Source organism: Pararge aegeria, chromosome 11 (genome assembly GCF_905163445.1).
Source record: "Pararge aegeria chromosome 11, ilParAegt1.1, whole genome shotgun sequence".
Classification (NCBI taxonomy): domain Eukaryota; kingdom Metazoa; phylum Arthropoda; class Insecta; order Lepidoptera; family Nymphalidae; genus Pararge; species Pararge aegeria.
This window is the reverse complement of record NC_053190.1, coordinates 17746880-17770718: the sequence shown is the minus strand read 5'-3', so window position 1 is coordinate 17770718 and position 23839 is coordinate 17746880. Positions and strand designations below refer to the sequence as shown.

Below are 23839 nucleotides of genomic sequence, written 5' to 3'. Positions count from 1 at the left end.
ACAATATATATGTAAACCTAAGAATCCTTTGTTTCTTTGCACTACAGCAAAGGTACGCAATGCCCTGAAGCCAAAAGTCCTAATTGAGGAACATATCCTTGCACCAAGCTGGAACAGTTAGTATGTAAGAGCTAAAGCATGTTTTTTACATGAAACTTGGTTCAGTAGGATGGACAACTTTGTGGTGAATTTTATTAGGGCACACGAAAACACCAGTCATAGAATAAAATTATAATTATAATTCTCTGTTTATTGTAAATGGCACCAGAGTGGTCTCGAACATTGAACTGTTGATGGAAGTAATTTGCAAAAAAAATATATCTGGGCAAAGGCTCCCTATTTTATTTTTAACCCGCTCCCGACCAGAGACCTCCGAACTCTTAATGGTAATAGCAATCAAAAAAAAATTGTTTTAAAAAATCGATCGGCAGAGGGGCAGAAGGGGGATGGCTAGCCACACCCATTCCCCATCCGTTTTGCTCTGTTCTGGTACCTTTAAGAACTCTACATTTTCTTACAAGAAATAAATACCTATTTCACAAAAATATGGGAAGTATTTACCATAATTCATTAGTAATATAATATATATTTCAGCACTGTACTTACCAGACTTGGCAATGGGACGTAATTCGCTTGAACGACCTCTTCTTTGTCCATATTCACTGTTTCTTCCATGTTTAAATAATAAGCGATGGATGCACAAATAATTTAATCAAATACAATAATATAATTTATGATCACCGAACACCGATCAGTTATCACAGACAAATACACTGACTCGAACGAATGCCCTCGAAAGACGAATCTTGATTTATTGATTTTATTAATGTTGCCAACATAGATGTTGCTTTCTACCATTTTAACGTATTTTTAATAATATAAAACCAACACTATAAAGTTGTAGGCAAAGAATGGAGCGAGCAATCTTATTACTACTTTCAGGCAAATTATTATCTACAGCTATTTCGTTCACGGTTAGTGATGAAAAAGAGCACTTGTCCACAATTGTGCTACACAATAATTTACCATAATGTAGGTACGCAACTCATTTTCGAAGAATTTTCATTCCCTTAGATCGAAAAGTTACTCCAACAGCGATAATGAATCTGATTTATTAATTTTTACAATACTTACCTAATTACGAGATCTATCAATACATAATGAATACGTACAGTAATTGACTGTTTACTGATTTCTCACCTTATCTATTCTAATTTTATTAACATTATCAAACAACTTTTTCAAATGAACTTGAATTAATTGCGGTTTCTTTGAATTTCCTAAAATCTCAAGCAGATCATCATTTGAAATGAAATAAAATCTTGGAAACAGCTGTCTTTTTGTCTCTAGGTACTTTTCCAAGGCTCTTAATATTCCATCTAAATTGTCAACCATCTTGTTTAGCTTATTAAAAACATACGGAGCAGGTTTGTATAAACATGCTTCAACTGCATTAGATCCAGCGTACATGCTGCAAAACAAAGTTAATGTTTAATTTTACATTAAAATTAAAAAAAAAAAAAATTATTACTAAAAAAAGAATTATTACTTATCTATGTAATTGAGTAGTATGTAAGTTTATAATAGCATAAATATATATCACATATATCTATCATAGTATATATAAATTTATGTTGGTATTTGTGTAGTTAATATGTAAATGTAGTATGTATGTTCATGTAAGTTTATATTACATTTCTTTTTTTTTTTTTGTAACTTACTTTATGCACCATCCATTTTCCACTCTTTTATCGGCTTCGTACGCTCAGGTTGCCTTTAAAAGATCACTTTTAGTGATAAGGCCGCCTTTGCACCCTAGCACTAAGTATTATTACTGTTTTCCTTGTATTTTCCTTTTTTTTGTTGTGTTGCAATAAAGTTTTTCTATTCTATTCTATTCTAAAATTATTGTTACCTTAGTACTGTTATAACAATAATCCTTGACAACCAGAAAGATGCGGTATCCTTTATGCGGTTTATAATAAAGTCTCCATTATTTTACACAGCACAAGTCATACTTTATAACACATGAAGATTTACTTCACAGCGAAAATGCATTTTTTTTTGTTTGTCGCCAATCATCGGATCAACAGTTGTAGCTTGCATCCTGGATATAAGCATAGTATAACAAGTGTGCCTACATCTCTTTAAGATGCTCAGTGATCGGGCGCTAAAAGCCGGCTTATTCCAAAGGTTATGTGTATTAAAGAATGAAGAAATTATTAATTTCTGGACAGATCTATCCTATAGTGGCGGATGAGAGAATATTAAGATAGCGTTTTGAAATAAAATTATGGTTGGAAAATTTTCCATGCCTCTTTATATCCGCTATATAATCTTTTCTTCATCGAGATATTCCGTATGTTATTGTGTTGTTGTTGTTTTTACTTTACGTATTTCAAGGAAATAAAATCTGATGATGACATATATACAGCTGCTTACTTTTAGAATCGAATTAATTATCATTAGATCTAACCTGCCTGTTATTTCAGTCCAATCTGCAGTGAGAGCATCAAATACCTTCACTTCAGCTGGCAGTTGCTTTCTAATATCTTCTCCACTAAATATACTCTCAAGATAAAGATAGCGTCGTTGAACTTGCAAAGCGATCTATAGTTAAGAGTAGGTTTTAAACAGTCTGTATTGTAAATAAATAATAAATGACAGCAATAATAACTATAGTATAAACCTCAATGCACTCGGCTACGTAGCCCAAAGACTTCTCCCAATAGTCTACCTCTTTTATAAAAGGTTCGACGTATTTTGTAGACTTCATAGAAGAGAGTTGTACTTGATGGTCTTCCAGAAACTAAATAATAATAAAAAGTTTTCGTTAAAATTATAATATATGTTATGTTAAATTCGTCTCAATTCATTACACTGCACCTGCATAACTTCTTCAACATTTTTTATCTTATACATATCTCCTTTTTGATGCTGCATTTCATAAGTCGTATTTTTCCACACTTCTCGTATAGCTTTAAGACCATTTTCTATGTTTAACTCCATAGTTGCTGCATTTGATATTTCTGCAATATCTTCAGCAAATGCTTGAAAATTAAGACGCATTATCAGGTCAAGCTTGAAATCCTCAGAATTTTGATCAAATTCGCTGATAGAAAGAAAACGCCTTTTATTGGTGGTAGTTTTATTTAATAATAATAAATAAATAAATAAGTAAACGTAGAAATGCCAAAAACAAATCAAAAAAATACACTCACACTCCCATTAGAGCTTTTATTCTGTCCCAATGGCGCTCCCTCATACAAGGATTTTTCAAATCTCCTATCAGAGGTAATGTTCGTCGAAATGCATCGACTTTAACTCGAGTTGTGTCAATAATATCCCATCCTTTGTCTTTTAGTTGACGAGAGAGACGGTTAAAATTTCTGTTAAAAAACATTATAATACAGAAATAAGGCAAAATTGAGACATTCGCAAAAAGAAAAAAACCTTACCTAAACAGAAACATTACATTGTCTTCCATTTCATCTGTTTCCATCTCCCAAAACGTTTGTGTTTTATATTTCTCCCAAGACTCCTCCCACTGAAACACCAATCCCCACACTTCTTCCAGTTTCTCCAGTTCTTTCTCCATCTTTTGAAGATCGAGATTCACTGGCGTCCTACGAATACACAAACCTAAAGTTCACTATAATTTTAATTAACTTACTGACTCGCCCAGTCATTAAACAACCACCCCCACAACCAACATCAGCTTCAGATAAGTGATTACCGACATGCTTTTATATCAAAAGACAACAACAACGGCAAGACATGATATTAAAACAAAGATGGTAAGGTGTATTACTACTCGTATATAGGTCAAGCATTTACGATTTATGATATTAAAATTAAAAAAAATAATCAATGTAACATTCAAGGCGAAAAAAAATATTAACCTACCCGCCCTAAAAGCTTATTTACACAGCAAATTTAACTGTTTATTAAATGTATTCGAGAAAATCTGCATATTGGTGAAAACTTTAGTTAGTATTCTTGATTTAAGCACTTATGATAGAAACGATAGAAAAGACTCGCAAAAATGAAATAATTTGTTTAAATAACGATTGGTGTATGTCACCCATACATTCTTAGTTCTATATGTGCTACATTAAATACGATGACTCAATCATTTTATTTACGTTAAGTTAAAAACAGCTAGTCCATCTCTTATCTGTTGTTCTTGAGAACGAAGTGCATTTAGTTGGTCTCTAAAAGCTTTCAATTGCGCTAGTGCATCTTTTCCACTTATATCAGTGCTGGTTGGAGCAGTATTATAAAATTCTTCACAGAACTCTTTAGCTTGCTCTTTAAACACCTGATAATATTCCAAAGAAATTATGAGAAAAATTAAATTATATCAAGGGTATAGAAGAGGTGGGCATTTAGGTAGTAACATTTTTTGTATACCTCAGCTTGTTCCAAAAGTTCAGTTTTAAACTTGTCCTTATTCAATTCTAACAACTTTTTTGCCTCTTCAAGAAGTAATAAATATTCTGCCCAATGCACCGGAATATTTTCATGCCTTGTTGGCATATCAGGTCCTAGTTCCACTTCAAACTTAGCTAAAATATACATTAAATAAATATTTTGAGGAACATTCTGCTAATCCAATTTTTTAAAGGTTTTAAATTACCAAGAGTCATCATTTTATCTGTGATAGGAGGAAATGTCTTTTCTATTGTTGGTATTTCTGAGATCAAACGTTCGTAAGTTGCCATCGAAGAAGCTAATTCTTTCAAATTAGAGGGCATCTAAAAAGAAGATTAATATAAGCAATATTTCCGTTTAATACAACACACAGAAGAAATACATCGTATCTTACGGTCATTGCATCTGCGCTGCTTTTTTCAATATAACCGTAAACTCCGTCTATATCAGCTTCTGTTATTCTTCTTAACAATTCACCTAATTTTGTTTGCCACACTAAGCAATGGGCTATGATTGATTTCTTTAATTCACTTGAATTTAGAGTTATAAAATGGATCTGAAATTTATTTCATAACAAAGCGATCAATAAAACTGTTAGAAGCAAAGGTCAAGCTATTAAGATATCATTAAAATAACCTGATTAACAGTTTCTTGTATCTGCACAGCGTTAGCAAGGTTACTGTAATTGATAATTAAAGCATCAAAGTCTGCAGCTGTATGGCCTTCATCTCTATAATTAACCATAAAATCATCTTTGTCCACTTTCCAGATATGAGAGTAAGGACTCCACAGACGTATATGTTCATTTACAAGAGTAACGTTGTATTCAATTTCTAGAAAATATTATAAAATAATAAATTAATAAACATTAATGTCAAACATATATTAAGACATGTCCGACCATACGTATAATTAAGCTAAATTATACTATTGTTTAAAAAACAAATATAATATAAAATTGGTATAAAAAACCTAGATTTTATAACAATTTTTTTTTCTTAAACTATTCCAGAATAACGAATTGAGAAAGCGAAGAAGATCATAATAATCTTATTTTGATATGTAACTAAGTTAACTTCGACACAAGAACAGGGGGTTAGTTAGATTTCTTTATCCTTCCATTACTTATCTTAACATATTATAAAACAAAGGCCCCCCACCGCGTCTCTCTGTCTTAGTGGGCGCGAAAAACTGAAAAACTACCGAACAGATTTTCTTATGGTTTTCACTATTGAACAAAGTGAAAAATAATGTGCTACATGTTTAATGTAATCATTAAAACAAAACACAAACTGGTCCGCGAGGCTATATGTGTAGCTTTTATGGTTAAGTCACAATAGCCGCTTTTTGTTATAATTTGGCAATCAAAAGCAAACGGGTTAAACTAACTAACACGTGTGAAAATACGGTAACAATCGAAAGATGGTAACATTCCAACCATAAGATTAAGCCTAATCAAGATAAATAGTTTCATAATTAAGATTGATTTGCAAATTCCTTTTTAAATAACTCAAAACCTATGACCTATCGTTTAGAGAATGGGTATGCCGCAGAAATAAACAAGACCCGAGGCGAGGTGAGGTCGAGGTGGCGCGGACGGTGCAATTTTTAAAATATAATAAAAACTGGTAATAACCGATTTGGTGCAAACGAAATTGCACGGGTCAGCTACATTATTCTTATTTGAAATTTAAAGAAGAGTATCATATTAAATTTATCTTTTTGAAAAATTGAGAAAAGATTAATTTACCATGAGTGACCTAAAAAAAATGTACATACGCAGACGAAATCAAACGCAACGGCTAGTAAAAGTCTATATATTGATTTAAATCCAATGTACCTGTATCAATCAAAGCTTGAAGTTTGTTACTGTCTGTATCACTTGTTATCACATCTTTGAACTTCTTAAGACCACCAGCGGGCAATCCAAATTTTTCAAATAATCTTGGAATAGTACTCATAAGATGAATTATCTCCTCCAAAACTGTTGTAAATGTATCTTCCAGTTCATGTCGTGTAGGATCATAAATTATATGGTTTTTATCAGATAAATATAGATTCATTTTGATAAGCGGTGAGGGTGCCATAGTACCTACAAATTAAATTCCGTGGTCCTTCTTTAAAATTCGACAACATTAACAGTTTAACATTAACATTAACGATTCGTACAGTGTGGTGACGGTATTTTATAATACCATTAGAATTATACACTTCCCGCGGGTGTCATGCGAGTCTTTTAGGCTTCTACTACTACTGCAATCCAGCCAAGTTATAGGCAAACCCTTCAGAGCAATGGGTTGTTATAGGCAATTGACGATTCAACATGAGTTACTTTATCACGCATATATTTAATAATTGTTCATTAAAGCGCAAATTTAAAGGATTTTTTTTAAAGCTGTACAAGGAGGCAATCGATTTTTTATTTCGTCATGGGTTTTTTCAATAATTTAGTGTTTTATATGTTTTTAGCTTACCGTCACCGTGTACGCATTTGTACATGTTTTGCATGGTAGCTTTAATTGTCAATCGTAATGCATCTTCTAACAGTTGGTCAAATCTCCTGACATACTTAATCCAGTGTTCGGCCATCTGAAAAAGTTTAAGACATACTTTTTATAACTTATTATTCTAATTTTAACTTTTGTTCTTCCAACCCATTTCTAATTCTTAACGTATCTCTTGAAGATAAAATTTATAAGGAACTTACCTGTGTTATATATGATTCAAATCCTTCATACACAATTATAACGTAAGTTACAACTTCCTTGTACATATCCAGTATTTTTGTAGCTGCTTCTTCTTCCATTTCTCTTATTTTGTGTCGAAGGTCTTTTATGTCGAAAACGTTATAGATATCAAATTCAATGAGTGGGGTATCACAAACTTTTTCCATTATCTTTACCAAATTTAAATTGCAATTTTTATACGTCGTTACAAAATCTTGCAGCTAAAACGAAGTTTATTGAATGGAAGCATTAATAACCTTTAAAAATAATTTGGCAACCTTATTGCTATAAAGTGATTTTAATGAATTCTTGGTAAAATACTTTTAATATTGAAAAGATTATCTGGTACCTAACATTTCAAAAATCTATATATATATACTTATATATAAAAGAAAAAGTGTGTGGGTATGTTCCGTATAGGCTCCGAAACGGCTGGACCGATTTCAATGAAACTTTCAGGGAATCTCCGGATTAACCTGGCGAGTAATCCTGTAAAGTTTGGTGAAGATCGGAGCACTCCTATTTTTGAACTGTCAAACTGTCAAATACAGCTTTTATTTACTATGATGATATTCTACACTGTTGGGTGTACATGGGTGTAGATAATGATATCCACTCGCTCGAGAAGAGAATATAAGAGAATGAATACGGAGAGAAATAAATGATTTAATATATTATGAGACTTAAATTAAAAATTTAATGATGTAAGTAATTAAAGTAAATTGTTTAAATAAAATAAAGCAAAATCTAGCCCGGCGAAGCGGGCTGGGTGCGCTAGTATATTATAATAATCGTACTTCACCAATTTGTAAAACGCAGTCTGCAATATATGCATCAGACATTGTTGATGTCCAGGTCAATTTTGTAATTCCCGGCTGGACTTTCTTTTCACATGCCTTTAAATAAAAAAAAATATGAGAAGTAGAATATTATTTATATGGTAGCACTGATGCCGTAAAGGTGTAAATAAAATACCTATGCGGGTGTGGATCTGCAGGAACTGATTAATTATAAAACTGCAGCGGAATTGTGGCACTACGTGGCTTATGGTTCTAATAATATTATTCAATATTGTATGAGGTAAACAGTTGTACAAACTACAACGGAACTATTCTAAAACTATCAAATATAGCTACCAAGTACCAAAGTTCCGTTGAATCTTATTGCGATAAGATAAAAAATGTTACGGTGTATACGAACAATAGTATTTTCGTATATGACGTAAGTGTATATGAAAGTATTGATTCGTCGTTTCTTATGCCTGAGTCTTCATAATTTATTATTATTGTCAAGTAACTTAATTATGGCTTTTCAAAGTCCATTTTTGGGTTTGTTGATATGTATATGGATCCCATGACAATATATGGATAGATGTACTTAATTGCACACAAATAAATTTAAAACAAGACTACCGCAGCGAAATAATATTTTATCAAACTATTTTAATTTTAATTGATATGCAGAGTTGAGTCTTAATGGTTCCAGGTTCTTTTACAGAAAACCGCGGTATTGGTGGAATCTGTGACTTATGTGTGTCAAATGTCAATGTCATAGTTTTTGAAATTCAAAAATGTTGTTGTTGATTTGTAAATTGTAGGTTTTTTGCGAGTTCTTAGCTGTTTCCTTGAGCAATTTATCTATGAAAGTAGACAACGTACAAATGCTAGTAGACTCTCAAGATGAATTTAAGCGATCCAGAGTTGGAGTTAGTTGACCCGACTCCAAATGTTCACTCTCTATTTCTACATTTCGATCAAGTATTTTTCTGGACCAAGTTAGCCAGCAGAGCTGTGGTCCGCTGGAGTAAACGGATGTACTCATGCGCAGGTATTTGCTCGTAAGTATAACTACGTCCAGGCAAAACTACTTTTCTTTAGTAGCTGACCGATATAGCGTCACCATCACCATCATTATCATCAGACCAACCCATCGGCACAATGAGAAAGGGTTAAGGCCGTAGTCCACCACGGTGGCCCATTGCGAATTGGTGGACTATTACTCAGTAGTCATTATTTATTAGATTGTATTTTGTCTTAATCAACCAGTCCGCTTGGAGAAATTATTATTACATTTGATACACCATTTCCTGAGAACAATTATACGATATTTAACATCATGCTATAACCGTTAGAAAAGGAAAACATATTGAGGAAACACACAAGCGTTTGTTACACAAATTTAATTGACTTTTACCTTGTTCTCTTTTATTTATTTTTCTCGTGTGCAATAAAGTTTTTTTGATTGATTGATTTGAAGCTTGAGAGTTCTCTATAATGTTTTCAAAGGTGTGTGAAGTCTACCAATCAGAACTTGGCCAGTGTGTTGGAGTACTATCCTTCTCAATTTGAGAGGAGACAGATGCCCTGTTGGACGGTTGGTGGTTTCATGATGAATCTAAATCTAATGAGTAGATTTGATTATCACTATTTATTTTTCAAAGTATTGCAATCATCAGTATGCCACTGACATTCTATCAATCTCTGACTTGAATTGTGATTATTGCAACTTCTCCATCAAATTGTTAAGCAAATTACTAGCCAATCGAAGAATTGTATATGCTTTTTGTTTGCCCTTGATTGCAATTTCCGCCCTGGTGTTCCAGTCTAAGGTGGTAGAAAACTTATATATATCTCTTAGTGTAGGTAAAAACTCTTATGACTTAAAAGAAATATGTGTTGTCTCAATATGCTTGGTCCATTAACTAAATATTTATATTCTATCAATTACAGGTATGACAGAGGAGGCTTATGTGACATAGCCCTGAGTGAACCATTACTCAAGCTGAGGCCTCGTAAAGATCTAATTGAGACCCTTCTACATGAGATGATCCACGCCTACCTCTTTGTCACATGCAGGGACCAAGATAGAGATGGGCATGGTCCAAACTTTAAAGAGCATATGTACAGAATTAATAAAGCTGCTGGACTCAATATAAGCATTTATCATGATTTCCATGATGAGGTTAGTTTTACTAACTATAAAATTACATTATGGTGTCAATTCTGTTTTATTTCCAGGTCTCAAAGTCGGCCTATCCTTTTCACTATGCCCAAATAGTCATACTTCTAGACCTGTCAGTTTAGGTTAGAGATTTTTGTACAACTGAATTGGCAGGGCAAATCTGCTCCTTAATGCAATCCAAACAGTAATTTTTTCATAGTATATGTCAGTGTTAACCATAGATTAAGGACATGTTGAGTCAACTGCAGTAAATCACTCAAACTGTGCAATACATGATGCATAATGTTATAATGTGAAAGTGTGTTGTTAATTTGTTACTTATGTTCAATTCAATCATTGGAGTAATATTGTTTGGAAATTTGGCCATAATATATAGTGTACACCCAGTAGGGCTAAGATATGCGCACCACCACAAACTAAAAGTTACTCTTTGTTTTCTATAGGGATTGACCGTAGGTATGGTAATGGGTACACATAATTCTCTTGTGGCGCGTAACCTAGCCGTACAGCAGCTAGGCTAGCACAGGCAGGAGGCAAAAATTATATCCCCTCAGAGAGCATATAATTAACGTGCCCACCTGCTGAAGCACTGGAACATCGAATAATAGAAGTTTACCCCCCTTTATTATTACACATAAACCTATTTTTTATGTTATATCCACATGCGCTCTGAGAAAGTTGTGGGAGAAGATACATATTTGATCCTTTCCCCAAGGAGATAATTGTCTCATGCCCATGCTAGCTGTGCTGAAGATGGCTAAAGCCACACGCAGCAGCTATTTGTTTAGTAACAGGTAGAATTTTTAAGCATCATAAGTAGTAAATGGAATTCAGCCTTGCTTTATTTTAATACTTTTGCACTATGCACTTTTGTTGATTTCTTTACCCAAGTATATTTAGGTATAAAATTATAACTCAGTCTTTTCATGTATTAAAGCAGACTTATTCTTTACGATTTATACTGAGAAGGGTGGCCACTTCGTTATAATGATCTTATAAAAAATAATTTTAAAATTGTTTTAGGTAGAACTGTACAAAACCCATTGGTGGCGTTGTAATGGACCATGCCACACTATGAAACCACATTTTGGAATCGTGCGGCGCTCTACCAACAGAGCCCCTGGACCATCAGAGTACTGGTGGAAAGCTCACCAAAGAAGGTGTGGAGGTAACTTTGTAAAAATCAAAGAACCAGAAAATTATGGAAAGGATAAAAAGAAACGAGCATCTCCTAATCCTTGTGGTGATATCACAAAATATATTAACACAACTATTAATAATAATAATAATAACAACGATAAACTTTCAAAACCAGTTCTTAAAGAGTCTAATAATGTACCCGTAAAATCTAATTTAATTACAAAAAGCAACAGTAGTAATACCATAGTGGTAACTAAAAGAAACAACGTTATTTATAATCCTAAAGCTACAAAAACTAATGTCATAGTATTTAGCGGTAAAGGTAACACTATTAACGATAAAAGCAGCACTAGCGCTGTAGATGTTGCTGAAACTGTAAGAAACGTTTGGGCTAATAAGCAGTTAACACCTAGCACAAATGCTAAAAATTATACCAAGAACCAAGTGCCGAGTAGAAATATTGTTTCTACTAACATACCTAATACAAGTAAACATAAAGCAGATACAGAAATGTTTTCACCACCTAGCAAAATTAAAAAAATAGATGATTACTTTAAAACATCCGCTACCTCATTATTAAAAGATTTGTATGGTAAAGATTTTGAAATTAAAGAAACTAATAGGAATAAAAGATTTTCAGTTGTGCCTGCCGATACAAATTTAGTCACTTGCCCAGTTTGTAATAGAGAAATAAATACTGAGAAAATAAATATACATTTGGATGAATGTTTAAATAATGAGGTAATTGGAAATATGAAACAAAATGATGATTTTAAGCTTAAGATAGATATTAAGTCGGAAAATAATAAATTAAAGCATAACGTTGATACCCGGATATCTTTAGATAATATGGAACAGAAATCCGTAAACATCAAAAAAGAAAATGAAAAGGTTGGAAATACTAAAACTGAAATAAGTTCTGAAGTAACAGATTGGGATACAATTGTTGATATTAACAAAACCGATGTACCAAAAATTAAAATAGAACCGGGAACTAGTCAAAAAACAGATGCTATCATAATTATAAACGACCAAAAATGCCCATGCTGTGGAAATATAGTTAGTAAATCAATAAATGAACATCTAGAGGAATGCTTAGCCTTTTTTGATAATAATACTACAATGCCCACAGAAGGTACTTCAACAAGTTTTACCAATAATACAATCGTTATTGACGATGACGATGATATTTTTGATGAATCTTTAACGCTTAATGCGACTGGTACCAAATCGCCATGTCCGTGTTGTTTAAAAATGATTGAACAAAATGATATGAACGATCATTTAGACTTATGTTTGAGTTAAATTATTGATTGGTTATCGTCATACGGTCTTCTGTTTAAAACTTCCAATAAATTAATACGTAAAAACTTATATTTGCTGTAAAACATAGAATTGAAGCAATACAAACATTTTGAATCAAACATAATAATAGAAATAGAAGATACAGGTAAAATACAAATGTGTGCATACATAAGGAATGGATTGATTAAAAACGATAAAAAAACTTAGAAATAAAAATAAGAGTATTATTTGATCTTCGGAAACTAGCAGTTGTGTAATGGCAGCATCATCGATAGTTATGCTTTCACATTCCCTCCCAGATCAAGTACTGGTTAAAATAAGCCATTAAAGTTGCCTTTCATAAGTAGAAAAAAGTTCCATAAATAAAGCATAACTGTAATCGCGATAGACGCAATGGTTCGCAATCGATACACGGAATCGAAAATATTTTCAGGTGGTTCATATTCCGTTAGGATATTATTAGATGCTTTTTAGACTGGTGGTGTTGACGCAAACAAAACTCTAAACTGAACAAAATTATCATATCTAGATGTAGTGCCATCTATTAAACTACGTTTTTTCTGGTAAAGGATAGAATCTCTTTTAGACCTGTCAGTTTAGTTGAGTTATGAGATATGCGCGAAACAGGATTGGTACCAATGTGTGTTTATTGTGTTTGATAGAAACAGAATTTAATTTAAGTATTGTTTTGTAAGTTATTTTTTTTTAATTTTTAATTTATACCTATCTATTAAGTTTGAAGAATATAATGATTATTTATTACAACAATTAATATAATGTTACCGTCATGAATGCATTAAACGTCGTTCTTACTTTGATACAAAAATGGTTTTTATTCAACTTACGGATATGAGCGGCTTAAACAAAAGCCTTTCCTGATCCGAGAGTGAGTCTATTATCTTGTTGTACCCCTTTACAACTGCCAAAACGCTTTCGTAAACATAATATACCGTCTTGCTCTTCATGTATACCTATTTTTCGCAAAAATAAAGGTAGTTAAGATAATATTTATATTTAACATATTATAAAGAAATGTTTGGGGCAGAAGTTGAGAAAACAGTTCTCAATAACAACGAAAGTCAAACTTATAAATTAGTATTGAAATTGAGGGTATATATAAAAAATGAATTTGAAAAGAAATATTAAACCTGAAATGCATGAAGCGGTATATCAAGGCCTAAATTTTCCCAGTTGCTGGCTTCTTTAAACAGTTCCAAGATATTTCTGAAACAAGGTATCGATTGTATTGCATGATCTTCTTACTCTTTGGCTTATGCTAAGAAGGTGTGTGTGGATTCGAAATGTTAGTAGCTGCGAACCTTACGGGTTTCAACAGCTTCACCGGTGGGTCGGGGCGAGCGCGTAGCGTCGCCTGATGAAGGGTTTTGAGCCCCAGGGCTCGAGGAATATCGGGGTGACGTCTACCTAGGGGCGTCTCCTGCGAGACTCGGACCTCGGCTTAGGCGGACGTCGGAATTTGGAGGACTGATCGGACGGTGATTAGTCCGTACGTCCCCGTGGCCGTGGATTGTGTCCACGTCCGGGTGACGTAAGAAATCGGGGACCTCGTCTTCGCCGGCGAAGACGCTGTGGTTACTGTGTCGTCGGTGTGTAGCCCTAAAGCCCTAGCATAGGGAGCGTTGTCCGTCGTTATGTCTTCGTCGGGGTCGTCAAGGACGTGTCTGGGTCGTCTCCTATTAGGATCGACGTTTGGATTAGGCGTGTAAGAACACGCCTTCACCACTAACGGGTTGGGATGAGACTCGGTTCTCTTAAAGTAACTTATAGAGAGCCGTTTGAAATAACTAGCTATCGTAGGGAGGTCTAGGTCCCTATGAAGGTCAGAGTTGCGCACGAACCACGGGCAGTTGGTGGCCATGCGCATGAATTTGTTTTGCAGCTTTTGCAAGCTGCTAAACGATCTGTGCGGGAGATGTGCAAACACGGGACTCGCGTAGGTCATTATAGGGCGAATACAGATTTTATACGAGGTGACCTTGTGTCTGAGGGACATTTTACTTTTGCCGCTAATCATAGGCTAAGAAGGTGACATGCGAAATCTTTATCATGCGAGCCTCAGAAATCAGGTGTCATAAATTAACTTACACGTCAATATTACACTCCATTAATCCTGGATTCTCAGCGCTCTTTCTCATCAAGGTTTTATTGAGACCGGCAGAACACTTTTCGTCTATGTTGTGCTAAAATAAAAATTTACAAAGAGCCATTATTTTGGATTTGCAAACGAAAATATCAAACTATTATCCTGGTGATCGAATGTATGAATACACCTTTATTGTACACCACAGAGAAGATTCACAGAGATACAAATACAATAGATATCGCTATATAGTGATCTCTTCCAGGCAAACAAAGGCGTAGGAGAAAACGCTATAGATAAAATAGGTGGTACAACATATATATAAGTAACATACTATGATATAATTTCATAAACATAAAATAAACATACTTAGTACAGATTAAACAACCCATTAGTTATATAATTTATATTCTTTACATATATGCAAACATATTTATATACAAATACAATATACTAAAATTAAAAGAACCCTCAAAGTGATCATTCTCATCGATGGCGGTTTGATACAGGCAAATATCGATTAAGGTTTTATCTCCTGGGGTACATTTCAGTTGCTTTAATAGTAGAGTAATAAATTATTAGATCTTTGTTTGCGGAAGATTATATAACATACCGTCCAAGAAATCCATAGCTCCCTTATCGCGACGTCGATGGCACCCATAAGCCTGTTTACGTGCATTATGACGTCTTCAGAATTGCTGCACGGCATAAGCCAGACGGAAGCATCTGTCATAACCTGGAACCAATAATAATACCTACGTTCCAAAATTTTCGCGATATTGTTATTCAGGTTCAGACTCAAGTATTATAGCGCCTCTATATTTACTCTAGGTAATAAGTAGTGTCTAATATATGGCAGAAATAAAAAACAAAAACCACACTATATGAGTCTCCTGTCTTCACGGATATGCCAATGCCTAAGTAAGTAACGACTAATCAAAGATTCCTAGGAATATATCAACCTTTAACCAAACGATTTTCACTTGGCAATTAATATGACCTAACTTGTCTATGGTTCTTTTGTGTTTTCATTTTTCATATTTATTTTTAAGGCGCCTAACCTCAGACATCTCTAAGGAGTTCATGAAACGTTTTCATTCCCTAGGAATCACCTAAATAACTAGGCATACTATTAAGGCGATTCGTAGCTTAAGTGAAAACGGGCATTAGTGTTACCGTAACCTATAATTTTAGTGCTTCAAGAATAGCTGCTTTTTTACTTGTATACATAGCCTATCTAAATGAAAGAGTTGAGACATTGTTTTAAAATCCAGACATACCTTTTTAAGATAAGCTAGTCGATTTCTGCGCAGCCTTAAAAGAACAGCTCTTCCAGCGAACGAGGGTAGATCGGCAGGATAAACTCCTCTCGATGATACAGTTTCTTTCTTAGCTTCTTGAACTTCTTCGCTGAACATCGCCCATACCTAGAGGATTTTTTTTCAATTTTTTTTCGATCGGATCCGGTGTGTTGACCTACGGCTGTGGCTAGTTAACACACTACTGAAAGAGGCTTGCCGCTAAGCGATTTAGCGTTCCGGTACGATTTCGCGTAGAAACCGATTACAGTCAATTACCATCTTGGACCGCATCATCATTTACCAGCAGGTGTGATTGCAGTCAAGGGCTAACTTTTAGTGGAATAAATAAATAACTTTGTTTTGATGTGGTGTGCTGTCATAGGGGTATGCGGTTATCAAAATTAAAAATTCTAATATTTCTACATACTTTAAATAAGGATACAATTGGTATAGTCAAAATTGCCATATCGAATCCATGGAAGGATTAGCTGTAATGTTTTCTTACTTCTGCAGTCTTCCTCTTGTATATACGTCGAAGATTCTTCCGTTTTGAGTAGTTATGCAAGGAGAACAGTGCAACCACGGCTTCCTCTACGTGGTTGACTCCTTCGAATACGGTTTCAACCAAGTTTTCTATTATGATCTGAAATAAACGCAAAATTATTGGCCCGGTTACTTCTATTAAGTGCAATAAAACCATAGGATTTAAAAATAGTTGATGGGGTAATCAGGAAGATCAATTCAAGCGCGTCGCTGGATACAAACGGGCCAAAACCTTGGCATTTGGATCACGCTATAAAAGACTTGTGTCCAGTGGACAGGACCAGAAAAATAAAAAAACTCGCCATAATGCGGATAAAAATGGAACAATTGTTTTAAAGCAAAACTTCCTTAAGCTCGACTAGAGAGTAACTTAGTTTTTTTAACGCTTTCTGAAGATTGCGACATTCTCTAATAATTAATGACAATTAATATTAAATGTGCTGATCTACTCTCAATTATTCTATTTACCAAATGAAAATATTTATAAAATGAGAAAGTGATATTAATGTATTTTAAATAGAATACAAAATGAAATTGTGAATGCTAAATGAAATTGCGGAGTCCCAGCATTTTACTCTTTCATCAATAAATAATAATAAAAGTTTTACTTCAATCGCGCGTAAAGGTTACACGCACACACTTTTTTTTTACATACAGTTAGTCCCCACAACGGTGGTAAGTCGGGCTTTATCTCAAAAGTTTCTTACCTCTATATCTTTAATGACAGTTCGAAACTGCAGAATATCATCGTACCAAGAAGGCGCCTGAACATCCAGTATACTAAGAGTAACTGCTTTGACATTATCCAAGGCGTCGTGAAACATATGCTCGATTTGGTCACACTTAGCTTCAAACTGGTCACCGCGTGCACCACTAAACATCGGTTTGTTTATTACTTCTAGTTCGTCGATTCTAGAATGAAAAATGTGATAAAGTTTTAATTCTAGTGATAAAGTTTTAGTTTGTCGCTTACCGCCTATTGTCTGCTTAAGCTTGTATGTGTATTTTTACAATTCGATTGATGACCAAATGTAGCTCGACTGCGATATCACCCAAACATAATTGGATCGGAGCACTATTTCGGTTTATGGTAAGGTTTTGCCGGTAGCCGGATTGTGGCTCAAGCACCTGCCAGTTCTGGTCAATTTAAAAATTATATATTCATAATTTCCTAACGCAGGACATTCTAAATATTATCGCATCCTGAAGGAAAGAGACGTCCAAAAGTAACAAAAATTCAAAGCAGTAATTTATGGAATGCCTAGAGTGATGAAGTGTCTAATAAAATGTTAACTACCTTCCAAATATGATCATGCAATTGCAAACGTCCAGCATATCAAAACACCTCTGGACAAATGAGTCAATATAATTGAATATCGACCCCGTGTCCAAATTCCATGTGCCAGGTCCCTTTTCGCTGTGCGCTTCGAACATCAGATCATAAATCTCGCGATACTGTTTACAACAATCGATGCATTTAGTGAATTCCCCTAAAGCTTTCTTAGTTTGCCCGCTAAATAGGTCGTCTAATTTAATGTAGTTCCTGCACAATATAATGATTTGATTGCTCAGATCTTTGAACAGATTCGTTATACGCGTCTCCGAATTGTAGTATGGTGATTGCATCCAGATGAATCTGAAAAGGTTTATGATGTTTGGGACGTGCTTGCATATTTCATCTGGATCTACAACACATTCCAGAACTGCACACGGTTGCTTGATAATTTGAAGATACTCAATGTTCGATGTTGCTTCCTCAATCTTAAGCATTATTTCGTCGCACAGCGTTTGAAACTGGTGGATAAACGTGGAGTGAGTTGTCACTAGTATCTTTGTGATGTGTTTCACTGCTGGGTTCTTCAACTGGTAAACTAGTGCGTTTAAATTTTCATCTGTAAAGAAAGCTTTTCATCATTAATCTCATTAGTATCTCCTTTTTTTTTTTAATTCCACTATGAGTTAAGCATCTCAATGCTGGACGTATTCATGATCTCTTAGGGGCATTCATTTTGCGTAATTTCGTTGCCCCCCATGAGCTTATGTCGTGAGGTTTCGCTAGTTTTTGTAAATACGTTAATCTGTACTTTATGTATTTAAAAAATACATTATTTGATTAGTTATTTATATATAAAAATAAAATAAATAAAAAAGTTTATAAAAAGTTTTTACGAGTTCTCAGAGCATAGTCTTGAATCACATTACCCGATAAACACGACGACTTGTGGTGTGGCCACGGGCCACGAGCCCGATAATAAATGGAATGATAAAGTACTTATAGGAACTACTATAATTCGTTAACTCAAATGAAAGAAAGAAAGAAAGAAAGAAAAATCGTATTTATTGTCACACATTTGTGTAAAATGTTACATTTTTGAAATAAAATAATTGTTAAAGTATAAAAATTAAAAAAAAATGTGTGACAAAGGAGCTGGCTCAGTATAGCTGCAAACTAAAACGCGCAGCACTGGTTTTCAGCCAGCCCCATTATCTTCGTCGTCACTGAATCCTCGCGACTAAACAAGAACAAAATAATCATAAAAAAGAACAATAACATAGAATATAATATATACTATAATATATAAACAAACAAAAGATATTTTTCATTAAAACAAACTTATTTACATCGAGAAACACAAAATCATCAAAGAGGTAAATAATAAACAAAATCAAAAATTATGAAATTAATAAACATGAAAAACTAAAAAAAAAAGAAAAAACTGGAAATCTAAAATCAAAAATTAAATGTAATGTGAGTGTCTTTAATGTGAAATAAAGGAAAAATTATATAAAATTATATAAAAGTACTAAAAGGTGATAATTTGTTATTTTTTATTTTTTTTATTTACTGAGATTGTGGTGGTTATTGAGATTTTTTGTAAAATAATTTAAAGAATTTTTTAACTCTATTTGTAGACGTTACTTGTTTGCGTAGGGGAGGAGGGATGTCATTCCAAATTTTTGATGAACCCAGTTTCCTCAGAATTTTACCCAGTGACTTGCGAAAAGATTGCGTGTCACTTGGGCAATAAAGTAATGTCAAAGTTGTTTCGCCTCTCCTAAACACTTAACTAATTAATGGACACCATCTTATAAGTGAAAGGGATAATATAGACCAAGCATAAGGCCTTTCTGATGTTTATAAGAAAACCATCGTATGTAAACAGAGCAACATTAAGATACCGCCCCGTGTAAATCAACCCGAGGCGAATGTTAATGTTTACCGTAAACAACAAATACTTTTCATTCAACTCTAAATAATTATAACTAAGTATTTTGTCACGTGTGTTTTTCCAAACCAGTGCTTGCTACTGCGGCTAACTGTAAGACGCGAGGGGGTGAAGAGCTCGCAATCCCCTCGAATTTGAGGGTGGACAGTGCTTTAAGCCTCACGTGCCAGTATTAACACCCGCAATCACGCCCTTCAGGACGCAGCTTAGCGGCAGACATGCATGGTGGTAGTACTTCCCCGGAAGACTTATTTTATTTGACTTTTTTCCCCCTTTTACAGCTGGTTTTTAAACAGTCTCCTTATTTGTTCTCCTTTTTATTTCTGGCTTATTTACGACATATAGGTATTTATTGTATATATTATATATTTTCTATTATATTTTTTATATTATAGGTGTGCGTATTTCAAAAACGTTTTATTTAATTTATTATCTCAATGCTCATACAATAATTACATATCCATTTTTGTAATTTAAGTTTATTATTTAAGTATTATTTTGTGTACACCCTAATCCTTTATTTTTACTTCATGTACTTTGGTAGGCTGCATGGCAGACATCGCTTTTAAGCGATAAGGCCGTCTATTGTACCTTTTCTTTCTTTATTTCAATTGTATTTTATTGCTTTGTCTTTGGTGTACAATAAAGTGTATTTGATTTGATTTGAATACTTTAAAATTGAACTTTATACTTACGTCTGTAAACCCAAAAATCATATTCATCACTCGGACATAAAAGTTCCTTCTGCGAAGCAACGGAGGCCTGGTCTTCGATACACGACTTGATCTGGTGTGTCCAATAAACCACTACACCTTCCAATCTCTTCACCAACTCCCGATCAAGAGAAGCCACTTCAAAAGACAATTGTTGGCCTTCTCTTGGTATATAGAGGACGGTGAGACCAAGCATTTTGTAGTACATATCTGTCAGCTTCGCCAGGAATGTGTGCAGTTGGGAGCAGAATTCACTTTTTACACCTGAAACGGAAGAATTCCAGAATTGAATTGTCCCACTGCAGGGCAGGCCTCATCGTTCCTAGGAGATACGGTTTTAGATAGTGACCCACCACGCTGCTCTAGTGCGGGTTGGTGGGCTTAAACGACTATTATCACCGACGGACCGAAGGCTTTACTCTGCGAGTCACGGGAATTGAGTTCCCGGCACGTGGACGGCAATTTCCTAACTCTGGGCTAGTACTGAAAATTCTATTATAGAAAAAACAAAACCTTAAAACTTTGACCCGAACCGGGATAATACTCTAGGACCTCGTGATACGTAGTTGGACATAGTAACGACTAGACCAACAAGGCAGTTAACATTTTATTACAGACAAACAAAAGAAGTTTATTACGGTTCCTTTGACGGAAGAACAAACGAATCTATACGGTTACATTTTTGTATCTTTACATTACATTTTTGTATCGTTACATTAAGTTTGAGATCCGCCGTTTGTTTACGCGTCTTGTAAGTGGGAGATCCGGAGGGTGCAATTCCCGAATTTTTAATTCCCGAAAGTTCTCTGGTTTATAATAACTATAGATAAATTCTTAATAGCTGAGCCGACGCGGTGATAGCCCCGTGGTTAGAACTTCGACTTCACTTTCTGGGGACCGTGTTCGAATCCCTGCACGGACTTCTTACTTTTCTAAGTTATGTGCGACTTTTGCTCCATTATGTTCTCAAATGTGTGTGGAGTCCACCAATCTGTACTGTACCAGCGTGGTAGACAAACAGCCTTAACCCATTGTGGGCGGGGAACAGATGATGAGCAGATCCGTATTTAGTGAGTAATGTTAGAATCTTTACATCATTCACAGTGAGAACAAAAAGTCAACATGGCGGCGGTATGTCGCCATTTTAAAATGTGACTTATCGTGCAGAGTTTGTCATTTATGTATTTTTTTTTAACAAGTTTACTTACTATCTGGCCAAGTGGTGATAGCGAAGAAATACGGCGCATACATTAACTCTAGGATTTGTATCATGTTCGACTCGACTGAATCGACGAAGGTCCCAAAAATTATATCATCATGAAACGTCTCAGCTTTGAACACGTAGTCAGGTTGTCTTAGGAAGTAAGTAAGGTCGTAAACCGGAGACAGTGGTATGTCTGAAGCAGCTTTTAGTTTATCCCCTTTGTAGTATATGCAGAGAATTAGGTCTTTTGGCTCTGTTATCCAGTCTTCTATGCCCTAAAGACAAGACAATATAGGTATTCATTAAAACAAGATTTGTTACGGATTAACCACAAATACAATTCAGTTGTACTTATTATTTTTATTATTACGCGTAGTTCTAATCTTATAGAGCGGAAAAATAGCGCCAAGACCCGGTCACAAACTCAGACTCTAGGTTACGATTAGGGGCATGTGCTCTTAAGAGTAAGGTAGTTTAAAACCTTTGGACGTCCTTGATACAGTAGTAGTCAGACATTTTATCTAATCCTTCTAGGTACCTTTTTCTTTAGCAACAAAAAAATCACTTTCTTCAAAGGTGTTAATATACAGTTAATAAATTTCTTAATGACAAGGAAGCATCCGGCTCCGTTTTCATCCGAACTACTCCGAACGGGTAGAAAGGTCACTACAAACAAACTTATTGGGCGTTTCAAAAGTGCTTAGGGTAAAGTAAGGCCTACTTCAAGTACATAAATGAATTTTGAATTGGATTTTTTTTTGGTGAAGAAAACATAGATGTCTGAGAGTTCTCATATCTCTATAATGTTCTCATAGGCGTCTGGAAACCACCCTTCACTGGGCAAGCGTGGTGGACTACGGCCTCAAGCCTTCTCGCTGCGGGAGGACACCAGTGGTTTGATATGATATGTGATTTGATACGAACTAAAATCTCATTTTAGTTAAGGGCTAACTTGTCCCTACTAATATTATAAATGTCAATGTAAGTTCGTTAGTTACGCTTTAACGCAAAAACCACTAAGCCGATCATCATGAAACTTTGTACACATATTCCTGAAGGTATTAGAAGTAAAATAGGATGTTTTTTATCCCGAAATTAAGCTCAGTTCTTTTGGGAGAGCGGACAAAAGTGTTTGACGATTTTACACCACAACGCCGTCAAATGATAACCGATTTAAATAATTACTTTTGTACTTTAGAGGTTATAATGTCTGTTTAATTGTGAATTGTTTTTTTTAACTGCACGAAATCTTTTTTTATATAATACACAACTTAAAAATTACAGTAGAATTACACCTAAATTGAATGCCACATGTCTTTCGAAAAACAAAAACATAGACGTAGTCGCGGGCAACAGCTTGTAATAACATAAAATAAAATTTTTTGGAAATTGAATAATACTCCTCACCTGGATGGCCTCCTTGTTCCAGTCCTCGTCTCTAAGGTCGTAGAGGGTTGTCATTCTCATGACGTAAGACACCAGTTGCTGTAACTCTTGGAGATCGTAGACTGGTTTGACTGGCTGCTCCGCTAGCTCCCTCTCCAGTTGCGCTAGACGCTCCCGCTCTGTAAGATAGGGATATCTGTCAGTTTTGTAGCAGTAGAACTTTTTGTGACAGAGCGAGTCCGGGGAAGTACCTACTATAGCCATGTTTGTTTCTGCCGCTCAGCAGCAATACTGTGTTCCGGTCTGAGAGGCGTGGTTGCCGGTGTAATTAAAGGCACATGAGGCTTAACACCTACACCTACACCTCAAATTAATGGACACAGAACTGCATGTTTCAGGAAGTGCTGCACTCTTTTTTACAAATCTCGTGGGAACCGTTAGTTTTCTTGTGATAAAAAGTAGCCTTTATACTCCGTCCTCTCAACTCTATGCCAAAAACCATGTTGATGGGTTACTTATTTAGGGCGTGAAGGAAACAAACAAACACTCTTTCTCATTAATAATATTAGTTGTTAATCTGTTAAATCATACCTCTCTCCTCCTCAGAGTTGTGGCTGAGGTCGTCACTCCACGTCACCTTGACTCTTCTTCTCACATCCGACATTTTGGCGGCAACACCAACCAACCCTTAACCAAACGTTACTTTACTTAATATCGCTTATGTTAAAGCTATCGCTTAGGAATAATTTTACCAAGCCATGTTTATAGATACGCGAAAAACAAACGACTGTTTATGTT

General features: G+C 34.8%; 2 protein-coding genes across 2 annotated transcripts in view; one reads left to right on the top strand and one right to left on the bottom strand.

Annotated features, from left to right (window-relative positions):
* The window catches only part of LOC120627755 (dynein heavy chain 2, axonemal), an 83974-nt gene extending 60269 nt beyond the window's left edge, over positions 1-23705 (bottom strand). The window contains exons 1-27 of the mRNA XM_039895782.1: positions 23633-23705; positions 23063-23220; positions 21660-21930; positions 20434-20715; positions 17809-18403; positions 17219-17423; positions 16474-16611; positions 15948-16094; positions 15281-15403; positions 14673-14767; positions 13715-13790; positions 13412-13537; positions 7958-8056; positions 7142-7381; positions 6909-7023; positions 6275-6526; positions 5071-5267; positions 4829-4990; positions 4640-4757; positions 4414-4568; positions 4146-4321; positions 3459-3626; positions 3222-3389; positions 2887-3112; positions 2690-2809; positions 2477-2610; positions 1201-1471 (exon numbers count right to left, since the gene is read on the bottom strand). Of these exons, the coding sequence (XP_039751716.1) occupies positions 1201-1471; positions 2477-2610; positions 2690-2809; positions 2887-3112; positions 3222-3389; positions 3459-3626; positions 4146-4321; positions 4414-4568; positions 4640-4757; positions 4829-4990; positions 5071-5267; positions 6275-6526; positions 6909-7023; positions 7142-7381; positions 7958-8056; positions 13412-13537; positions 13715-13790; positions 14673-14767; positions 15281-15403; positions 15948-16094; positions 16474-16611; positions 17219-17423; positions 17809-18403; positions 20434-20715; positions 21660-21930; positions 23063-23220; positions 23633-23705 (4890 nt within the window). The remainder of the gene's footprint in view (positions 1-1200; positions 1472-2476; positions 2611-2689; positions 2810-2886; positions 3113-3221; positions 3390-3458; positions 3627-4145; positions 4322-4413; positions 4569-4639; positions 4758-4828; positions 4991-5070; positions 5268-6274; positions 6527-6908; positions 7024-7141; positions 7382-7957; positions 8057-13411; positions 13538-13714; positions 13791-14672; positions 14768-15280; positions 15404-15947; positions 16095-16473; positions 16612-17218; positions 17424-17808; positions 18404-20433; positions 20716-21659; positions 21931-23062; positions 23221-23632) is intronic.
* LOC120627756 (DNA-dependent metalloprotease dvc-1) lies at positions 8722-13343 on the top strand. Its single transcript, XM_039895783.1, has 3 exons — positions 8722-8997; positions 9890-10121; positions 11145-13343. Exons 1-3 carry the CDS (start codon positions 8840-8842, stop codon positions 12564-12566), a joined length of 1812 nt encoding a protein of 603 aa, XP_039751717.1. The 5' UTR covers positions 8722-8839; the 3' UTR covers positions 12567-13343.
* Positions 23706-23839: the final 134 nt, after the last annotated feature.